General features: G+C 45.2%; 1 protein-coding gene across 1 annotated transcript; it reads left to right on the plus strand.

The window, feature by feature from the left end:
• The first annotated feature begins 355 nt into the window (after positions 1 to 355).
• On the plus strand, positions 356 to 21,864 carry Scn3b (sodium voltage-gated channel beta subunit 3). The gene is made up of 7 exons (XM_036194400.1): positions 356 to 753; positions 1,117 to 1,196; positions 8,008 to 8,171; positions 10,263 to 10,488; positions 14,259 to 14,397; positions 19,898 to 19,977; positions 20,303 to 21,864. The coding sequence occupies exons 2-6, from the start codon at positions 1,142 to 1,144 to the stop codon at positions 19,959 to 19,961; spliced, it is 648 nt and encodes a 215-aa protein (XP_036050293.1). The 5' UTR covers positions 356 to 753; positions 1,117 to 1,141; the 3' UTR covers positions 19,962 to 19,977; positions 20,303 to 21,864.
• Positions 21,865 to 23,041: the final 1,177 nt, after the last annotated feature.

Raw genomic sequence — 23,041 nt, forward strand, 5'->3', positions numbered from 1 at the left:
TGAGGTAGAGGGCGAAGAGAAGGCAGCCAGGAGCCAGCCTAGCACTGTGGACATTATAGATGACATCATTGCTTCAAAGAGATGTGTTCCTCTCTTTCCCAGAGCTGTAGGCAAGCATATTTGAGAGGCAGCGGGAGTAGGGTTGACTGGAGTGGGTGAATTGGTGAGTGTCTGTAACCCGGAGAGAAGTCCAGACAGTAGGAGGGAGACCCGGGCGACAGTCAGCTAGCCAGACAAGAAGCCACCTCCGCTAGATGTGTTTGCGCTGCGCCCGGCTCCGCCCCCTCTTCGCATAGCGCCAGCCCTGGGAGGGGCACGCAGGTTTAGGGGAGGGAAATGTGTGTCTAAGGGGGAGGGTCCGTAGCTACCGTGGCAGTGGAAAGGCGCTTGCGCATGTCAAGGCCGGCAACACACTGGGCAAGGGGGCGGCCCTGGAGAGGGGCGGCTTGATCACCCAATCACCCCGCGTCGGGGCTCCACAGGATCCAGGGGCGCGCTACACGGAAGGGGTTCCTTCCCTCAACCACCCTCCACCTCTGAGATCACCAACCCTACGGGAGCTCCCGCCTCTTTTCCAGCCCCCGGAGGACCTCCCGGGAGCCCAGGCCCCTGTGTACAAGTCTGAGGTGGAACAGATTCTGTAGCCCAGACGACGGCTGGAGTGGGGACACGCCCAGCCCGAGAAGCCTGCGGGAGCTCCTGAGTCTCGGTGGATCTAAGTCGGAGTGTAGCTGTCCCTGGGGGAGGCGAGAGGTGAATCAACATGACAGCCCAACATCCCTGCGCCGGTCGCGCGCTTCCCTTCCCAGCCCACTTTGCTCGGGTTGCAAAAGCTAGAAGCTGGGGAGAGATTGGAATTCCAAGATCGGGGTGGGCGGGGAGGCTACTGTCCGTGGTGCTGAGCCAAGCCCGGGGACTCGCTCCAGCGAGAGAGCACGAGGTAGCCTGAGCTGACACCCACACTGGGCTCAGGATCCCGCAGACCCCCCAGGCAGGACGCGTGACCTTTTCTTCCTCCTCCCACTCAGAAGGTCTCTCCTTTAGGGGCAGTTGATCTCTAAGGGTTTCCTCGAAAGAATCAGAGGGCGCAATCCTTGACAGAGATTCTCTGTTTAGCTCCAGAAACCTCTCACGGAAAAAGATGCCTGCCTTCAACAGATTGCTTCCCCTAGCTTCTCTCGTGCTCATCTACTGGGGTAAGTACAGCACCCTGCCCTGTAATATGCAGATAACAGGCATCATGGTAACAATAATAACACTTGATTGATGTCGCTAGTGACAAAAAGGAGCTCGCTTGGCTTCCTTCTGTGCATGTCTGCCAGACATGGGTGTCCACATGTGCTCCCAGAGAGCTGTCTTTGGAGATTGCAAAGGCACCTCCCCCACTGCCTTGTGGCTTGACTCCCCGCCCCCCAGCCTTCTTTGGTGCTTCTCCCAGCCTCCCTCCTTCCCTAATTTTTCCTGTTTCTCCCCTAGCTTTTCCCTTTGCTGAAAAGGAATGTATCATGTTTATTATTTTAAAATTCTTGTTTGCGTTTACATTGCATTATTCAGTGAAGAGTCAGTTCTGAACATCTCAATGGGTTTGGGGGCTCATTTATCTCTACTTTAAAAAAAATAAAGCACAAAAACTGGATGCATGCTTTTTTGAGAGAGAAAACACTGTAGTTCATCCATCTGTTAGATTTTAACAAGGAATGGGTGAGATAGTAGCTCCAGCCATTTGCTGGTGTGCATTAAAAGATGGGAAGTGCATTTAGTTTGCAGGAACATTTGGAGCTGAGGTGCTTTGGTATTTGTTGTGTTTTTTGCTGGAGTTGTTGTTGTTGTTGTTGTTGTTGTTGTTGTTTTTCCTCTTGGTTGTCAGCTGTGAGAGACTGAGATGGCATTGCCCCTCCAGATAAGGGATTTGTGACAATAATGCTGGGCTAAGTAGCTTCAGGCACAGCTTACAACAGGGTACCCGAATGAGTGCTGAGGGAATGGGCATGTAGGTGTCAATGAAATACTGTGATACATTTTATTGTATGTCTCCATTTATAAGTGTGTGCACTAGAATGTATCTGAGCCTATTATTATGAGTAATAAATGGACTGATGAGACCCAGCAGCAGTGTGTGTGTGTGTGTGTGTGTGTGTGTGTGTGTGTGTGTATGTGTGGTGTATTTCTGACATCTTTGCTTTCATGTCTCTGACCTGGCCCTCAGATCAAGTGTAGGTGCTCTTCAGTTCATAAATCAGTTTACATTGGTTTATTTACCTTCCACCAAACTCAAATACAACAGCAAAAGAAAAAAAACCATAATGGATTATGCCCACCTCCCTTACAGAAAGTAGGCTTGGAGAATTATGTTCCTGTGATGGCCTTGGCTCCCATTCTGCCTGGGCAGGGGCAGGCATGCCTCTTTGCCTTAGCGTCACTTTGTCAAGCCTTGGATACGAACTGTAGCTGCATGTATTGTTTGGATTTTGCATGTGACCTGAGGAAGAGCCCAGTTTCCTGTTGAACAAAAAGCCCAGTGAAACAAGAATAGGAAGGAAAAGGAAGAAAATAATGCCAACCCCAAGGGCAGACTCACCACAGCCCATTCCCTAGAGACTACAGCATACTTGGAGATGGAGCTGACATAATGTGTACACTGCCGGTGAGCTCACCTGTCTTGAAGATCAAGGCTGCTGTTTGCTCCAGGGAAATGCTAGGGCTGTGAGGCTTAGAAGAGGTTAGTATGGCAGGATCAGAGAAGGTGTGGGCGAGGCTCAAGTTATAGAGAAGGGTTGGAAGAGGTCTGTAGAGAATTTCTTCCAAACTCTAAAGTCTTAAGGTTCCTTCCTGAATTCCAGAGGGGAGAGGAAGGAGGTGGTAGGATTAGGGGAGTGGGAGGATGCTGCAGCCTCATCAGTTTTTGACTAGGACCCACAAAGCTCTGGTTTGCGTGTCACCTCTATCAGTTTTGCCACTTGGTTTTTAGTAGGTAACACCCTCAGAATGTCTGATAAATGTGAAGTTTGGACGTTGTTACAGATCACATAGAATACCCTTTCAGTGCACAAACCCGATCAGAAGGGAACATTTACCAAATATTACTAGAATGTACTGAGGCCCATCCTCCCTCCACCCTCAAAAATCTTTGGGACAACTAATGATAGAGCACATCTATCCTTGCTCATTTCAAGATTTTGTAACCCAAACATTGCTTCACCAAAAGGGTTTCAGAATGCCTGGTTGTTTGTGTAGGGGAAAGAGCAATTTTACTTTATTTGCATATAATTCTTATATCCATTAGGTCTTTTGGTCTGCACATCATGAGGGAGCCACATTGAGAGTTATTTCCACTTTAGGTAGTAGAATGTGAGTGCATAAAGGACAGAGGGCTTGTTGGAGAGCTGCTGTCACCCCATCTCCATCTTCCAGCACTCCATGTAGACACGTGATGTTGTGTGCAATTGTCAATTGGACATTAGTCCTGGAATTTCTCCTCTGAGCCTTGCTCTCATCCCTCAACACCACCACCTTTTCCTAGGGCTTCATCCATCCTTTACCCCCAGTGCCTTCTCTGCTTTTGCTCTCCAAGGGTCCCTTGTAGTGGGGGAGTATTCTTCCTCTGACAGTCCTTCTTGGATCTCATTCCTTCAAGACTCTGCTAATCTGATAGACCAAATTGTTTCAGGATGTTAATGTCTAAAAATAACTTTATCCATGCACATTATTTACATTATAATTAAAGCCTTCATTATCTTACTGTAGAGGAAGCGTTCTAGGGAAAACTCAGGAAGGGTGAAAAAGAAAGATCTGGAAGAAGCAGAGGAGGGTTTTTGTTTTGTTTTAGTCTGTCATCCTTAATTCATCACAATTTTTTTTCTCATGATTGTCTTCAGTATTACTTTAGAAATGAAGGTGCATTCCAAGGTGAGTGATGCAGCCCACATTGTTCCAAGAGATCATAGTCTATAGCCAGGTTATATGTGGGTTGACCTCTTCCATGTGTTCCATCTTTTGTGGGTACCTAGACAATGTCACAGATAAAAAGGCAGTGGCCTGATGGAGAAACGGACTTCACTGCTGATGGAGGGAGCAGGAGGTCCTATTGCAGGGTGCAAGAGAATGAGGTGAGAGAATTTTGTGGCCATTTTGCAATGTACTGTCCAGGAATGCAGGAGCAGAGTTCTCTTGCCTGAAAACTGGACTTTGGCTAGGAGAAGGTTCACAGTGGGTATGCTCTCCAAGGACATGCCAAAGAGGTCAGTTACACTGCATACACTGCCACCGACCACCCAGACTGTGCAGTGTGTTTCCCATCTTCACTACAGTGAGGGACTGCTCCTCTGCAACCCAGTCTATGTAATCACAAGAGCACAGCCCCCAGTCTACCCAACTTTGTTAAGCCAGCGCTGCTATCACTAGGCCAAAGAACTTCCCAATCTTACCACTGTGAAACTTGTTTAAATTAAAAAAAAAAATAGTTGAGTGTGAGTGTGTGAGTGTGAGTGTGTGAGTGTGAGTGTGTGTGAGTGTGAGTGTGAGTGTGTGAGTGTGAGTGTGTGTGTGAGTGTGTGTGAGTGAGTGTGAGTGTGTGAGTGTGAGTGTGTGTGTATTGGTGTGGAGGTATGTCTACATGTGTGTGGATGCCCTAGAAGCCAGAAGTGGGTGTTAGATCTTCTAGAGCTGAAGTTACAGATGGTTGTAAGGTACCTGACATGAGTGCTGGGAAGCAAATTCTACAAGAACAGCAAGCACTCTTAACCATTGAGCCACCTCTTTGGCTGCCTAAAAGGTTTTAATTTAATTTACTGGGCACATATAGAGGTCAGAAGATAACTTAGGTGAGTCAGTTCTTTCCTCTATCATGTGGGGCCCAGGGGTTGAACTCAGGTTTGCTCAGCTTGGCTGCAACTGGCTGCCATCTTGCCAGCCCCTGTACCAACCTCTTTATCATTCTTTCTGCTTTTACCTTTGAATCTGCTTCGCCTGCCAATTTATTCTCCCCTTGGCATACTAACCATGCAACATAGTCGACATCAGATTTTTCAATTTTTCAATTCAGAACCTACTTGTTGCTGTGTGAAAGTCAAAGCTCTAACTGTGGCCTATAAGACCAGTGAGATGGGGTCCTCCCTCCCTCACCTCTTGGCTCTGTTGGCTGGTTTTCCACACTGGGTCTTGCTGTTCCTCAAATATGGCAGGCACACTCATTTGAACCTTGGGTGGCTGTTTTCTCTTGGTGGTCAGACCACACACACACACACACACACACACACACACACACACACACACACACGCACACACGCACACACACATCCCTGTGGCGGCTGACCCTGATAATATGTTCTTCCTCTCCTTGCCTTTTCTCCCCTTCCCCTCTCTCTTCCCCCTCCCCCCTCTCCTTATTCCTTCTCTCCCTCCTCTACTGTTTTACGTTGTTCTGTAACCTGCTTGTACCATCCCCATTGGAATTCAGGCTCCAAGAGAGCTGGGATGATTTTGTTTGGTTCTGGGTGCCCAGAACAGTGTTGGCTGCATGGTGAGAACCCAATACATTCACCAAATAAATGGAAGATAAAAACCAGTATTAATGATATTTATTCAAAAGCACATTCATGTGAATTAATCCATAGGATTTTCATGACCTATCCACTGGGTGTTTTATTTATTTTTTTAATTGTTGAATAAACTGAGTCTCAGAGAAGTTAGGCAGTTAGTTAAATACAGTCCTTATGTTTTCAAACACCACTGTCACACTGCTTCTATAGCTGTAGCTGTGTGTTACTTGGAACGTTTCCTTTCACGCCTCTGAGGTCAACCATATTGATCTGGTTTATCTTTGTTACCTCTGATTAGATATGAGGATCTATGTTACATGGAGTTCTTGCTGTATAAACATTTACAAAACAATGCCTTTTAGTTGCCTTGAAAGAGAATCTGTAATGAAAACTATAAGTTTATCACATACCCAAAGTGTTTCTAATCATTTCCCCCAAGATGTGGACCCTTCTTCATTAAAACACCAAAACCCATCTTCTGCAGACTGCTGGATAAGGCTAGCCCACTTCCCTTGAGGGTTTAAGAGCCAATTAATTTTTTTTTTCATTTAGAACATTTTGAAACTTTAATTCTAGTGCCAACAGGCTCCAAATTCCAAGTTTAAAATTAAATATGCTGACATTGAGCTAGTTTTAAAATGTCAGTGTATATTGTTTCATCTTGGAGAGTCTGTGTTTATTATTAATTCCTGGAGGGGGGTCAGAGGATCCTTCAAAGTCCTAATACAAGGACTGTTGGTGGTTGTTATACTTTTGAATCTTCCAAATAATTAGGTATAAAGTCTCTTACCTAACAGCTTTTTTGTATTTATGAACAGCTGCAGTATCTGAAAATATATTTTATTTTTTAAGTTTTATTTATTTTGAGACAGAGTCTTATGTAACTTAGGCTGGCCTCGAGTACAGTAAGTAGAGAGGAAGACCCTGAATTTCTGATCCTCCTGCCTTAGTATGCTTAAGGCTGGGACTGCAGGCATGTACCACCACACCTGATTTATTCAATGTTGGAGCTTCGTGCACGTTAGGCAAGCACTCTGTCAACTGAACTACATCCCCAAACCAACATTTGTTACTGTTTATTGGATACAGGGTTGTACTCAGTAGCCCACACTGTCCCCACACTTGCAGCAATCTTGGCTGAGAGATTTTCTAAAGTTAGATGTGATGACTCATGCCTGTAATCTCAGCTGGGAGACTGAAGCAGGAGGGCTGTGAGTTCAAGGATAGCCTGGGCAACACGGTTAAGACTCTTGTCTCCAAACACCAAAAGAAACACAAATTAGCTGCACTAAACTGATTTTTTTTTTTTTTTGTAGCTTTTAAAGTTGAGCACATTGAATTTCTTTTCCATGTGTCAGCCTGAAATGTTCGAAGACAAGCATATTCTATGTCCAAGTTGAGCACCCCGTGTTCCCACATTTGTTCCCTGGCAGGTCTTGTTGATGATGGGCCTTCCTAATCACCTTTGGGTGTGCACTCACTGAACAGCCTCCTTTTGTTAAATGTGACATGTTGAGCTGAACATACCAGCCGGATTTGTTCTGAACATTGCAGAATTACCCGTTTCCCTCTGCACGCTGTACATCTGTTAATGCATCCCACGTTTGTTCTTGCTTTCTTGGCTTCTGTGTCCTGCTTTTGATTCACTCTAAATTTAGGCAGGCACCAAAAGCCCAAACCTCCATGTGCCATAAACTGTCTGGTCATCTGACCCCTCCAGCATTTGAATTTTGTCTCTCTACTCTGCCCAGAGCTTGCTCCAGGTGAAATGGTCCATTCACCATATTCACACTGATGCTGCACCAACCCCCATGGGTCCCCAAACACAGATCTAATTCCCTCTCCCCATGGCTGTAGAGCCCTGTATATATTACACCACAAAGGGCACGCATGTCTTTCCAGCATGGGCCTTATTTGCCTTTCTATCTTATGTCCCTGCAGCCCTCTCTTCACCCCAGCCAAAGCACAAGTAACTATGTGCCCCTCTATGGGAACTGGGCACATTACTAACATGACTTGTGTGTTCTGGTTGAATCACCACAAGAAATGTATTCTCTGTTAGGTTATAGATGCATGGAGAGCATGGCTAGTGTTTTGTTCATTCTTGGGTCTCTAGCATCAGACCTGGCAAAGAATGGACTCTCATGACTGCTGGATAAGTGATCAAGTGGACAGACAGTTGACAGATGGGAGCATGGTCTGTCTCCCACTAGACTCTAAGTCCATCCTATGCTGCATCTTCATGGCTTCCAAAACCTCTCAGTCAGTGTTGGAGGATACCCCTCTGCAGCGTCTTACTCTAGACCTGTTATGAGCATCCATACTCAAGGAGCCCCAGCAACAGGTGCACATGTGGGTCTTGTTATTTTCAAGTGTCTCATGATTCTTTCTTCTCTGTCTTTCCTCCCTCCCCCTCATTCCCCAATGCCCACTCTGGCTCTCCCCTTCTGGTCACCCATCCTCTCTCCAGTCAGAGTATGCTTCCCTGTGTGTGTGGAAGTACCCTCAGAGACGGAAGCCGTGCAGGGCAATCCCATGAAGCTGCGCTGCATCTCCTGTATGAAGAGAGAGGAGGTGGAGGCCACCACTGTGGTGGAATGGTTCTACAGGCCTGAGGGCGGTAAAGATTTCCTTGTATGTCAGATGCTGCCTCTGGCCTTTCTTTTGCTGGTCTATGCTGTTGTATGCCTGGTCCCCAACAGTCTGGGAGATGATGCCCTTATATGACATCCACTCCTCGCCTGAGCATTAACATCACCTTGGCAGATAACTGACAGTCTTATAGGAACCCAGGATCTTTGCAAGACAGACCACTTGGTCAGCTGTGAGCAGCCCTGGTTACAAGCAGAAGAAGGGCTACAAGGAGGTAAACGTGTTGAAAGAGCCCGTGTTAGCTAGGCACTCTGGTAGACTTCTTATAGGTGTGTTCATCTTCCACACAGTCCTATGAAATGGGTTTAATGGACTTGAAATATGTAAAATAGCATAGGTGAGTTCTTCCAACTCGCACAGTCCCAGTGAAGTAGGAGCAACTGGGATGACCAGAATTTTTATCAACTCATATGCCCAGGACAGCCACCTCTGTGTGTAAACTGTTTAACTAGTTCTTGCCATGCTCTGGATCCCAAGTGGTCATGTTGTCATTCTCCCCAGGAGGAACCCTAAACCTCACTCTCCCAATGATCTAGACACCAAGGGATTCACCCCTGGCAGGGCAAGAAACCCTCCAAATTCTGTGCCAGGATCAGGGTCAATGTCAGTTCCGGTTGGTTTGGGACAGTGCTCATGGGGTTGTGATTCATTTAAATCACTGTCAATCCTTTCATTGATTCTGGAGCTGGGCTGCCCGGGTTGCATTCTGTTCTTCACACTGTTTAGCTCCATGCCTTTAGACATACATATTCAACCTCTTGATGCTTCCAATTTTTTTTTCCTTTTAAGTGAGAATAAAAACAAAAGCTTCATTATGGGGTTGTTAGCAGGACTCATGAGCTCTGATTTTTAATTCATTTTAAATAGTCCTTGAAATATGATGTGTTTGTTAGGGAAACTGAAGCTCAAAGGAGAGTTTACATTTGAACACACACACACACACACACACACACACACACACACACACACACACACACACAGTGGTCTTACAGCAGATCCAAGGCTCTTTCTAGATTGAGCTCTACCTTGCTCTCCTGGCTCTCTTCCACAGACCTACGGGAGACAACAGCATGGTGAAATTGACTTTCACTTGTTCATTTTTTTCTTCCCCCAAGGTGGATTCATTTCTGATTCTAGGTACTATTGGAATCTAGTTTGGCTCCAACCTGGTGCCAAGGCAAGGACCAGCAGCGACTTCTTAGAGTCTGACTTAAGCCCGAGTCACACACCAGGGAAGGTACACTCAGATTAGTGCCCATTGCTAGGAAGTCAGAGGTCTTGGCCGGATGTGAAGGGCCCATAGGCTTCATGCCTGTTCACATGCTAGCTGCATTCATTGCTTGCATGCCTGTCCCAAACTACAAGGTGCAACTGAGGGACAAAATTGTAGTTAACATCTAGGAATATGAGTTTGAATTTTAGTCAACACGCATGGTTAATGGAGACTAGATGGAGAAAGTATCCTGTCAGAGAGTGGAAGTATGTGAGAAAGAAGTTGGAAAGAGCTGGCTTTAGTTCTAATTCAGCCCAAAGCAAAAGCTCTGCATGTCCCTCAATTGTGAGTTTTCTGCTCACTGATCATCCTTCCACATTATAGATTCCCATTTGTGGCTTGGCCACAACCACAATGATGGAGGCTGGCTCAGAGAGTCAGGCATTAAGCTCAGGGCTGTCAGGTATCTTCCCTGCTAACACAGCTGTCTTGTTGGTCTCCGTATCCTGCTCCCTTGCTGGCCTCCCCATCACACACCTCACTGTCTTCCTTACCTCCCTTCTGTGCCCAGCCTTCCCTTTTCCTGTTCCTAGTCACCTTTGTGGATCAGCCACCCTCCTTTCTTCTCCACTCCATTCTTTTTTTTTTCTCCCAGGTTTCTTTCTGACTCCTCCATGTTGCCTCTCCTGTCACCATGTCCGCATGTCCAGATATCTGTTTGCCTCTATCTGCCTTGCTGTCCCCACTTTCTCCCATGGCTTCCTCTGTGCCTCTTTAGCGCCCACCCCCACCTGCCCGTGGAAACTCCTGTCCCTACCTGGCTCTCTTGCCACCATCTGCTTCTGCTCCTCTCTCTGCAGATATATGAGTATCGAAACGGCCACCAGGAGGTGGAGAGCCCCTTCCAAGGTCGTCTGCAGTGGAATGGGAGCAAAGACCTGCAGGACGTGTCCATCACTGTGCTCAATGTCACTCTGAACGACTCTGGCCTCTACACGTGCAATGTGTCCAGGGAGTTTGAATTTGAGGCACACAGGCCCTTTGTGAAGACCACAAGACTAATACCCTTGAGAGTCACTGAAGAGGGTAAGACTGAGGCCTGGAGTCTCTTCAGGGGACTTGGCGGGGGGTGGAGGACAGTGGATTTCACCACACGTGATCCTTAGAGAGCACATACGCTGATGCATGCAGACCTGCCTTCCCTGCATGGCCCCCTTCCTACAGCCTGCCTCATCAGAGTCTCTTCCCTCAAAGCAGACAAGCTAAAACAAGATATTAGGATACCTTCCCTGGCCCCCTAGACAAAAAGGAGAGCCCCCACAAGGTCTACAGCTAACAATTCAGGCCTTTTTCTCTGGCTAGTGTTGAGTCTCTAATTTATATGTAAATGTCATCTTTTCCCCTGTTTTGAGCCACATATACCTCCAAACAAACAAGTTGCTTTAAAAATTTAGTCCTCTCAGAGTTTTAAATTTACATTTATTTGCGCTCTCTCTCTCTCTCTCTCTCTCTCTCTCTCTCTCTCTCTCTCTCTCTCTCACACACACACACACACACACACACACACACACACACACACACACACCTCTGCATGCACACACATGTGCCATGGTATATGTGTGGAGTTCAGAGGACAACTCATGGGAGCTGGTCCTGTCCTCCTACTGTGTGGTAACAGGACTGAACTCAGTTTGTCAGGCTTGGTAGCAGGCACCTTTACCTGATGATGATCTTGCTGACCCCTCTCCCTCTGTAGTAGCTCTACGTGCATCTGTCCTCGGCCAGGAGTGGGAACACATTGATAGCTCTTTAAAGTCAACAGTCTCTCTGAGTTCACGGATGGCAGGTGGGCAGGTCTGTCCATAACTAACTTGTGTATGTCCCTTTCGATCTGAGCCCAGAATCATGGGAGAACCCATGTGCTTCTGTGCCAACAGGAGACCCAAAGGACTGCGGTTTGTGGCCCTGGCAAATGCTTCTTTCACTCCAAGTCCGAATATGAACTCCTCATCTCCTTTTGTGTTTCCTTACCAGGGCTAAGCCACCATGCCATTCTCACACCCTCTCAGACAGTTACATTTCCAGCATGTTCTTATTGCTACCCTAAGATACAGTCCAGTGAGCAGGCAGTGGTGTGGGCCACGAAAATAGAAGTCAAGTATAGATAGGGCTTGCCCTAAGCAAGGGAGTAGAGGAATCAGAGCCTCTGGGCCACTGGCTGAGTTAAAAATTAAAAACCTGTCATTGTTATAAAATCTAGAAAGTGACAGCTTCTGGGTCTTGCCTGAAGGATACTGAGACACTGTAACTAACTTGAGTGGAAGGTAGGTCCTGCTCTGAAAGTGTAGCAACAGGCTCAGGCCACCTGAATGGAAACTTGTTGATTGGCTTCCACTCTCCGAGCTGTGTCCCCGCTGGTGAGGAAGCAGAGGGGTTGAGCAGGAAGCTCTCTGAGGTATAAATCTGTTCAAATGTTCCATTACCCTCCTTTGTTTATGCAGACTCTCCTCCCTGGGGAAGGGAGCCTGGTGCCATCTTGTGTTCACCACCAGGAACTGTTGGCTGGTGCCCGCCTGCCTGCCCGCCAGCCCATAGGCAGGTGCTTTGGCCTTTAGAGACTGCCGGTGACACAGTCAGTGGGCAAGTGTGGAACCACTGTGCTAGCCTGCCTGTTTGTTTGTCACCGGAGCAATCCTCCAGTAAGAAGAGAGGGGGAAAGACAAATTCATAATTAGAAGGACAGAGCTGTGCAGGTGGTGGGGTCAGGAAAGAGTTTGGGTAGTACTTAATTGGGGTGCCTCCACATCACCCTTGCAAGTATGACTTCAGTAGCTTAAGGTGCAGGATGTGTTCATGTGGCTCCCCTTGGGTACATGGAAGGTCTAAGTGTGGTGAGAGTGCTCTGAGGAGCGAAGGGCTTGCTTAGAACAAGAAGTGGTGTGAGAATCGGGACTGACGTCCACGTAGTTCCAGTATCAAATTAGCACTCCTGACTGCATCTTTTCTTTCTACCACCATCTCCTCCCCAAGATGCTTTCCCTCCGAATTTTGGTTTTCCCTTGGAACCCCTAGTAGCCCTCCCCACCCTCATATCACTCACAGGTACACATGACAGACGTTTGTTTGTCCCACTCCTGGGGCCCCAGGGAATCTGCCTGGTTCTCCTTGTTGGCTTTGTCCAGGCTTAGTCTCTCTATTCTCATTCTAAGACCAGAAGCTGTGGCCTCTGCTCCTACAGGTGACAGAAATACAGAAGGAACCCTCCTGTTACTACCTCAGGGCTATTGCACCAAAATAGAAATACCACACTTTAAGGCAAGCCTATCACACACATTGACCAGGTCATAGCAAGCCCAGCAGAAGACAGGTGAGGGAGATGTTCATATCCGTACACTCCCAGCTTCACCTATGAGCCCCAGCTCCAGCAGGAGAAAGAAAACTGAATGTTTTGAGAAGCAGGCTCACACTTCAAAAATGCATTCTCACAGTCAATAGAAAAGAAACACAGGCCAGTTCCTCCTGGGAGTGATTTTACTGGCTGGGTAAAAACTGTGTACATGGATGTGACAATGCTCCCCAAGACCCTAAGAGAAGTTTTCCCTGGAGGGGCTTTCAGCAGAATCTAGGGTCATTCTCTGGAGGCTGAAAGGCAGGACAGGGTTCCAGGACAGAGGTGGCCATGGGTGGGGCACACACTGTAGAAAGAGGCAAGAGATAAAACCAGATAGTTGAGAACACCAGTACATAAGAGAGGTTATGGCTAGGCAAATGGAAAGGAGTTGAGAAAGGATGTACAAAGGGCTGTACACATCATGTCAGTGGAGACAGGCTTTATCCTGGAGTGTGAGGGAACGTGGAAGCATTTAAACAGAGAAATGGAAGAATGCATCTGTTTCAGGAGCAGAACTGGGAAGAATCCCCATAGGTTTACTGAACCCTCCAGGACTGAACCTTCCAGCACCACCTGGAAGGCCCTCATTTCTCCTTCCAGACCCATGGAGAACGTGCTGTCTACTGGGTGGGCTGACTATGGTAGCCCTAAATAAATGACTCTTCTCTCTGGGGACACCACGGCTACTACCTGTGGCTCAGGGGTCATAGGTAGCTAGAATAAGCCATGTTCCTTATATCCATGTGGAGTTTCACATCTGACAAGATAGCTGGGCCATTTTGACATTGTGTTTATTTGTTGTGTAGTGCTGGGGGTATGAGCTAAGTGCTTCACAATCGTGTTCTCCCTGAGTTCATCACAGCTATCATATGAGACCCTCAAATACACTGAGGAATGTAACATTCACAATAATCCAGACTACTGTGGATGACTATCCTCATTTCACAAATGAAGAAACTGAGCCTCGAAAGAAATGAATATTTAGTCAGGTGGTGGTGGCACACACCTTTAAACTCAGCATGCAAGAGGCAGAGGCAGGCAGATATCTGTGAGTTCAAGGCCAGCCTGGTCTACAGAGTGAGTTCCAGGACAGCCACAACTATTACACAGAGAAATCCTGCCTCAAAAAAAATTTTAAAAATGAGTATTTATATATTAGGTAGTGTGTGTGTGTGTGTGTGTGTGTGTGTGTGTACTGACACACAGTATCTGCAATCATTCTGACTCTGTCATTCTCTCTTTCACTTATCATTCCCCTAATCCTTGTGTCCAGAAAAGCTGACTGGTCAAGTGGTAAATCTGATAGGGAGTCAGGCAATGTGGATTCCTTTGGTATCCTCATAAGTTCCTTTAGACTTGGTGTTTATTTGAGCTATATTTAAAAATAGGCTTCATATATCTATGAGTCCAGTGACAGCTCTGGGTCTGTGAGACACATGCATTCTGAACCTCCTTCTCCTCGTAGCGGGAGAAGACTTCACGTCTGTGGTCTCAGAAATCATGATGTACATCCTCCTGATCTTCCTCACTTTGTGGCTGTTCATTGAGATGATCTACTGTTACAGAAAGGTCTCCAAGGCTGAAGAGGCAGCCCAGGAAAATGCGTAAGTCCAAAGATGCATAAGTAATAACAGCTCACACATTCAGAGTGTGTGCTCTCAGTGGTGAGGGATTAGACATCTCATATACCTTGTCTACATTCGCCTTCTTAACAATCTAATAAGAACTCTCCCAGAGCTGGGCAACAGTGCTGCATGCTTTCAATCCCAGCATTCCGGAGGCAAAGGCAGATGGATCTCTGTGAGTTCAAGGCCAGCCTGGTCTACAAAGAGTTTCGGGACAGCCAGAGCTGTTACACACAGAAACCCTGTCTCAATCCTCCTTTAGAAATCTATAATGGATACATATTCTACAGATAAAAATAACAAGCCTAGAAGGGGTTCTGTTAAGGCCATTGTAAGTCATAGACTGTTAGTTACTATTACTGTGGGGAAACAAAAAGCACCTGGGTCAGGGAGGATTCACTTCATTTATACTTCCACAGCACTGTCCATCCTCAGAGAAAGTCAGGCCAGGAACCTAGAAGCAAGAACCAAGGCAGAGGCCATGGAGGAAATTCTTACTGGTTTCTCCTCATGGCTTACTCTGGACCACTTACCCAGGGGTAGCACCACCCACAGTGAGGTGGGCCTTCCCACATCAATCATCAATCAAGAAAATGCCCCATAGGCTTGTTCACAAACCAGTTGGGCGGGGGCATTTTTTTTCTTCTATTGAGGTTATTTTTTCTTAGCTTGTGTTGAGTTGACAAAACATCAGCCATCACAGAGATGAATCAAGATTTGAATTCAGGCCAGCTGTCTCTTGGCCTGCGTATTAAACCATGATGGAAAAGACAAGCAGCTGCCAAAGCAACCTCATAAGGTTATATATTATCATAACCAGTCCGTAAATGTTGAGTCGAGGCTGCCTCACAGAGGGCAAGCACATTGCTGAGGAAAATGGAGAAGCGGGGAGAATTGAACCCAGGCCTTCTAGTCGTAATATCTGTGCTCTTTCCGTCACAGTCAGCTGTTCTCTCTCTGAGTTCTGGAGCACGTCAACCCACCTGGGCACGGCCCTTAGCTGAGGCGTGACACACAGCGTATCCTTCCCTTTAAGACTTGGTAGCAGTTGAATACCTCAAGCAGGGGGTCTAGTTTCCTAGTGCCCTGCCCACTTTCGTTACTTTCACCAAAGACCAGCACTCAGGAGTGAGTACATGTGAGAAGTGCTGGAGTCGGTAAAGACAAAGGGGCTCAGAAACCCTATGGCCCGTTGTTTGGGAAAAGAAAATGGAGGTATGTGAAAAACAGTCCACAGACACCCAGTGACACTGCTGAGGCAGTACCTGAATGCCGAGGCCATTACTGCCTAGACGTTTGTGATAAAAATTTAAATTAACTCATTTTGCGATACCCATGATCTCAGACAAATAAAAGTTACAACCAATTATGTGTAAAGACAGCACTCACAGTTGAATAGGGGACACTGAGGCATGGACACTTTGATATACCTCCAATTTGGGCTCACACAAGAAACAGAGTAGGAACTAAGACCCTCCAGTACAGCCAGAATGCCCAGAGGGTTACAAAGGGTAGACCAGATGGCAGCCAGGTTTGAGAAAATCAAGGAACTTGTCTATGTTGGTCTGACTCCAAAAAGAACAAAAAAGATTCTTGGAAATAAGTAATGACAAGCTTGCTGTCATTTGGGACTTAAATAGATACTATCCACATGATCAAGGAAACTTAAGATGAGAAATTTGATTCAAAGCTACAGAAATAAGAAAACACTACAAAGGGGCCCACTCTCAGCCAGGGCCTCAGAAGATGCCCCAGGCTAACTGAGGCTAGTGTCCTTCATCATCTCATTCCAAAATAAAGCTCACTGAAGAAAGAAATTCAGCTGAGCGAGAGATGTCCCAAGAGACTCAGACACAAAAAATATGAAAGTAAAGCATAGAAGATAAGCTTTTTAAAAATAGTTATAGCAGGGTGAGGCTCAGGAGGAAAGCATATGCCTCACCTGTGAGAGGCCCTGGGTTCAGTTCCCAGCACCACACAAAAATGAACAAGATAAAATACAGCAAGAAAAAATTAGAAAAAAGAACACAAAGCCAAAGAGCAAACAATGTGCTAGGAAAGATTAATCAGAGTTGATAGAAAACAACAACAACAAAAACATTCTGGGGAAAAAAACGACAATAAACTACTCAATTAATTAGTTCAACAGAAGATTATGTACCGGTGACCAGAAGATAAGTTTGAAAAAGTTACATAGAATATGGCACAGACATAGAAAAGGTGAAATATAACAAAGAAACAGGAAGGGGGAAATGAGATGATATGTTAGAAAAGACAGCAAATGCAGGAGAACTACATGTGCTCAGAGATAGAGAGGCCAGAAAGAAACACCTTCCGTAACTGGAAAGGTAATGTTCATGGTCCTCTACATAGGATGTCTCATCCTAAGAGTATTTTACTTTATAATGATGTGAAAGCAAAATATGTTCAGCAGATATTACTTCAGAGGTTGGATTCTGACATCTTCCCAGACTAGCAATACATTTTGCTCGCTCCTGATACTGAGCAGTCACTGTGAACCTCGGCCTCCAGTCAGCAGGAGGCACACGCAATGGTTGCTAAGTAAGCTATGATTGTAGGTAAGGTCAGTGTGTTAAATGCATTGCCATCAATTATCAGGACATGACCCTCTAAGTTAAGGAGCGTCTTATGTCCTGAGTAGGGTGAATACATAAATCTATACCTAAACACAAATTTCCTTTAAACAGATAAATGGCAGCTACCTGGGTACTCTACATCAGCATCATCTGAGATGAAACTTTGGAAGAAATACTTCTAATATCATAAATATGACAAGGATGCTATCTTTTCCTGTTTCTATTTAATACTATATTTTAAACCTTGGGTAAAATACTAAGAAGTGCACTTCATTTCTTGTGCTGTTGCTTTCATAAAATATCTGACAGAAGCAACTTATGAGTACAGGGGTTTATCTCACAGTTCAGGTTACAGCCCAGGCAAGTCACAGTTATGAGAGCTTGAGAGGACTGGTCACATTTCATCCACAGTCAAGGACAGACAGCAGTGCACGTATGCATGATAATGTTCAGCTTGGTTCCTTTCATACAGCCCAGGATCCCTGCCTAGGGGATGGTACCACCCACAGTTAAGATAGGATGTCCTGTATTGGTTAATGTAATAAAAACAATCCTTCACATTTTTAGAGGCTAACCTTAATCTACACAATCTCTCACATGTGCCCAGAGATTTACCTCCTAGGCATTTAACTGACAGTTGATACTAATCATCACAAATATAAAGAAAAGCAGAATAAGGTTTACAAAAAAAGGAAAGTCTATTATCATTACTTACATCCAAAATATCATTATCTACATAAAATTTCCTTAAGCAACCTATAAGGTCACTGATACAAATCCAATTTCAGTCATGTATCATATAATGTTTCATTCAATTACAGACCACATGTACCATAGTGACTCCATAAAATCACATCACCAAATGACAGCTTAGTTTGTACACTTATACTTTATGATGTTCACACAAGGACAAGATCATCTCATAAGACAACTGTCAAAAGGTGTTTCTGAAAGAGAGCAAAGCAAGAATCTCCAAAACACTGACTATGTCCCAGAAACAAATGTAGAAGCGCATTTAAATCATTAAGTTAGAAAAACATAATTAACTGCAGTAAGGGTTAAGAAGATGGCTCAGCAGTTAAGAGCATTTGCTGCTCTGGCAGAGGACCCGGGTTCAGTTTCTGCCACCTACAGTGGCTCACAACTGTTTGTCATCCCAGTTCCAGGGGATTCAGTGCCCTCTTCTGAACTCCACAGATACCAAGAACACACATGGTACACATACATACATGCAGGCAAAACATTCACTACACATTAAAAAAAAAAAATTTTTTTTAATTTTGTAATTGGCTGGGCAGTGGAGGCGCACGCCTTTAATCCCAGCACTTGGGAGGCAGAGCCAGGCAGAACTCTGTGAGTTCAAGGCCAGCCTTGTCTCCAAAGTGAGTTCCAGGAAAGGCATAAAGCTACACAGAGAAACCCTATCTCGAAAAACCAAAAAACAATAATAATAATAATAATTGTAATACATAACAAATGTTCACCAGTACCTAGGAATAAAGACAACACAAGATGTGAAAGACCTCTAAGGAAAAAGTTACAGAACCTTGCTGAAAAACATGAGGAAAAGCAAATGGATAGAGGATGAAACCTCACTCTTCAATGTAGTTCTTTCCCGAAATAATCTTCAAAGTCAATGAAATTCCAATAAAAACCCCTATTGGATTTCTCAGGGAATCTGATCAATTCATCTTAAAGGTCAGACAGGAGAGGAAAGAGCCAACAAAACTTTAATCTGAAGCACAGCTTGATTATTTTAGGTTTTTGCAAAGCTACACGGGACTTTTGTTACAGTACCCCTCTGGGTTTTTCTGTGTACAGTGCTTTAAACAGGTAACTATACATGTGGGTCAGAACTTTGCCCACCACTGACCTGAGTCAGTTCAAAGAAAAAAACAGTACATCTGGAAGATGTTGGTGGTCGGATTTGTCTTATGAGCTATAAATATTGCTGTAAGGATATCAGAGAATTGCTTCTCTGATTATTGACTAAAGCTGAGTGTGAAACTAGCGGAGACAAGTTTATAATACTGAAGTTAGATTACCCATCTCTCCACAAGCCAAAATAAATTGGGGGTAAATTTTAAAAGTGGAACATAAAACTTGAAAATTGCACTAACAGAGTAGGAAAAAATATTATATGTAAACAGAGAAAATTCTCTTTTATTGTAGTTGAATAAGAATTTATATTTGTAGCATCATGTTTTGCAGAGAAAATTCTTCAATACATATCAAAAGTGCAAATCAAAGATGGGGGAAAAAAGGTAATTTTCACTACATCACATGTAAAACATCGATTGTTCATGGTAAGAAGTTATAGGAAAATTTATTAACAACAGATTGGGGCAAATTTTCCAAACATGAAACAATAAAAAATAATTAACTATTTCAGGAGAAAAAAAATGAGATTATTAGAAGTAGAAAACCAGATAGCTTGCAAACACAGGGAGATACTCAGCCTCACCAGTATAAAGCAACTGTGAAATACAAATTCACAACCATTCAGCTTAGTTAAATTTTCAGTCTATATCCTGAAGATGATAAGAATCAAACACTATAAACAGCGTCAGGACCTGGAGAGACAGAGAAATGCCTCTGTCTACAAATTAAGCCAATTATTTGGGAAGCAGCTGCTGGGTATTTGGGGACAGGCAAGCAAAGGATAAACTGCAGTTAGAGGTGTTCATATGCAAATATGGGAGGGGTTACTGCTATATCAGCTCAGTGGCTAACTGTAGATTGGTCTTGGGAAGCCCAACCCTAAGAAAATAGAGCTGTTCTGTACACAGCCTTGTCCCTGAGTCACATGCCTTCCTGCTTCCTACACGTTCACCAGTGACTTACTAAAGCACTGCCTCTTTTCCACTCCCACACCCCTGCAGGTCTGACTACCTTGCTATCCCTTCAGAGAACAAGGAGAACTCTGTGGTACCCGTGGAGGAATAACGTGGTGTGACTTGAGGTGATGTACAGGGTTTGGGGAGGGTAAGGTGGGTGTGGATGGCATGCCATACAAATGTTGTTTGGCATCCACAATTGAAGTGACATTCAATTTGGTCTTTTCTCCTCTGCATAGCAGTCCCACCTTCTGGGTACTTAAGTCACAATGCCCTTCATTATGTCAAACCCTTCAGAAGCTGAATTGACTTTAGCCTGAATGTGGGACAACCCAATCCCCTTGCTCATGATAACAAAGGCATGATAATTCTCTCATTCCCTCTTTGGTCCAAATGTATTTGGGAAGGGCTGGGCTGGACTTTCTCAGTAAGTTCTTCTGTTGTTGGTAGGTGATCTGAGCACTGAGGGGCTGGATAGTCCCAGTTCAGTGATGTCAGCAGCATCAGCAAGGTGCCCCAGGAGTCCCAGTGCATCTGTCTTTCTATTCATCAACCACCCACCCAACTGTGAGATTTTACCTGACTTCCAAGCTCTATTGGAACTCTACACATCTTGCCTGAACTGAAGAGCCAACATCTCCGCCATGGACTAAACCTCACTCTGTCCTTGCTTTCAAGCAAGCAGCTCCCAACTCCACTAAAGTTGTCCCCTATGCTCCAAATGACTTTAGATAAGTACTGGAAAGTAGTGTTCCCTCTGCCCAAACTGTCTGCAATTGGGTCGTTCTCCACTGCTACAAAAAGAATGATGTATACCAGAAGGAAGCACTGGTCAGTTTGGGTTAAAACCAAAGCATGCCTTGCACTTAGATTCACTGAAGTCAGTTTTTCATAAGTCCATGGCCTGCTTCACAGAGAACCAGAAAGCAGCATGCCTCTCCAGGGTTTCCAGGAATATCTTTCATGTGGACTGGGATGCTTTCTGGAGAGTAGTGTTTCAGGGCTAGACCTCCATAATCCCAAAGGCCTGGAGCAAACCCAGACTCCTAAGAAGCCAAGGAAGGATCCAGGGTAATTCCATTAGGTCTTGAAAGTGATACAACACACTCCTGATATTGGAAACATGGCTGTGTGTCCTTTCTGGGTTGAAATTGCTCGGTGTTCTTTTCTCGGTGTCTGTGGATCAGTATTATCCCTCACTTTACAGGAGGCAGCAGAGACTCACACAAGGATGAACGGGACAGGTAGGGGATTAAAGTGGCCTAGAGATGAGATTTCAATGCTACCAACCTCACATTCCCTGAGATGAGTGATGTTTTTGAAGACACCGACATCCAGCTTGGCTTATAGCCATGCCAGTTGCCCAGCAGAAGCCTAGGACAGATTCAGGGAACTGGAAACCAGGCAAGAAAACACAGAGGGCATGAGATAGACCTGCAGAATTTCCAACAAAGATGTATGAATCTGAAACATCCTCCAGAAGACACAGCCTCTGAGGGTGATATCTATACAAACTAAGATGTTTTAGTCTGAGATGGATGATGATGGGCAGAGTGACATAGATGGGTGTGTAGCTTCTAAATACCTCGCCTGTAACCTGTAATGTTTGGTATCTGGTGTTTGTGTACCCCGCCCCCACCCCTCCCACCCCTCCCACCCCCTCCCACCCCCGACCCAGGAGAGCAGACAAAACATGAGAAGTTCTTAGTCAACATCTCCTTATAATGACCGTTCTAAGTGCAATATTCTTTACCCTACAGACAGCAAGGGCAGGAGGCCTTATGGGATATAAAAAGATGGAAGTGGGATTCAATAAGAGAATGTCCTCAGATCTGGGGAGATCTCTAAGGATGACCATTCTCCACTCCCATGGGGGTTTGTGTGACAAGCTCGCTTTTTCACGCCCTTCATCACTGGGGCATACTTGAAACAAGACCCTCAACATCTATGAAAAGAGTCTAATTTTGTTGGAGAAAATATTCGCAATAAATTCAAGACCCTTCTTCTCACCAGTTAATTTTCCACCCCATGCTTCTGGAACAAAAGAGACAACAGACATTTTTTTTTTATACTTTACAGCTAGGAAAATAGACTTGAATTAATGCAGCAGACACACAGCCACGGGCTGGTTAGTCCAGACCTTGTGGAGGTAGCAAGCTACTACCTCTACTCTGCTGTCTGCTCAACCATGCTCATGACTAGGTGGTATGTGCATCTAACTCATGACTAGGTAAGGTGGTATGCGTCACCTTTCCCCTTTATTCTTCTCTTCCTAAACGGAATTCCAACCTAGCTCTTAGAATTCTGAGTGTTTATAATGAAGCTGAATGACCCCAATTACATGTCCCTTACAAGACAGTTGTTTCTCTTCCCTGTTTTCTTTTCTACAATCGTAAGTCTTCTTGTCCTTGGTACCTCTTTTTTGACACCTATAGGGCTTGAAAAGCATTTGACTCCGGTTCTTTTCTCTCTCCTCCACCACTACTCCAGCGATATGCTGTTAATGCTCAATGTTACATTGAAGAAACTGAGGTCTTCTGACATCGAATAGCTTTACCAAATCATCAGGTCACCTAGCCTGCTGCACTCAGAGAGCGAGAACCCCGGTCCTCCCTCTCCCGTCTCACTTCACTCCCAGCTATACCATCACTGCGTCTTCCCTCTCCCTCCTCTCCTTCCCTTTCCCTTCCTCACTCCTGTCCAGCTCTTTCCTCTCTCAACTGTCCTTGAAGCTTCCTACTCCTCGGCTTCTTGGTGGACGCCAGACACATGCTTTGGGAGTCCATCCCATTCTACTTGTCTCTAGTGTGTTTGTACATGGCGCTTTATCCAGAATCACAACTGAACTTCCTATGGACGATGAGTACTATAACCTACAAGGAACGGCCTGCACCAGCCTACTTAAAATCAGTACTAGCTCCATGTCTTCCCGAATTTTGACTTAGAATCCCAGACTAGATGTTTGCAGCTCTGGAGTGTTTTCTGGTGTGCTATTGCTTACTAAAGGGCTTAGAAGAGTCCTCAAGGGCTATAATCATTTAGAAACCCCATCGTTTGACTTGCTCCTGGGTATTTCCTAGGACTGATCCTCAATCATTCCCTGAAGGTCACACTAGGCTGAGTCTGATTTTCCTTCCTTGCTGCCTAATGGCTGTGAACTTAGCTACTGGACTCAGTTGGTCCAGAAAG

The sequence above is a fragment of the Onychomys torridus genome, chromosome 7 (genome assembly GCF_903995425.1).
Source record: "Onychomys torridus chromosome 7, mOncTor1.1, whole genome shotgun sequence".
NCBI classification, from domain to species: domain Eukaryota; kingdom Metazoa; phylum Chordata; class Mammalia; order Rodentia; family Cricetidae; genus Onychomys; species Onychomys torridus.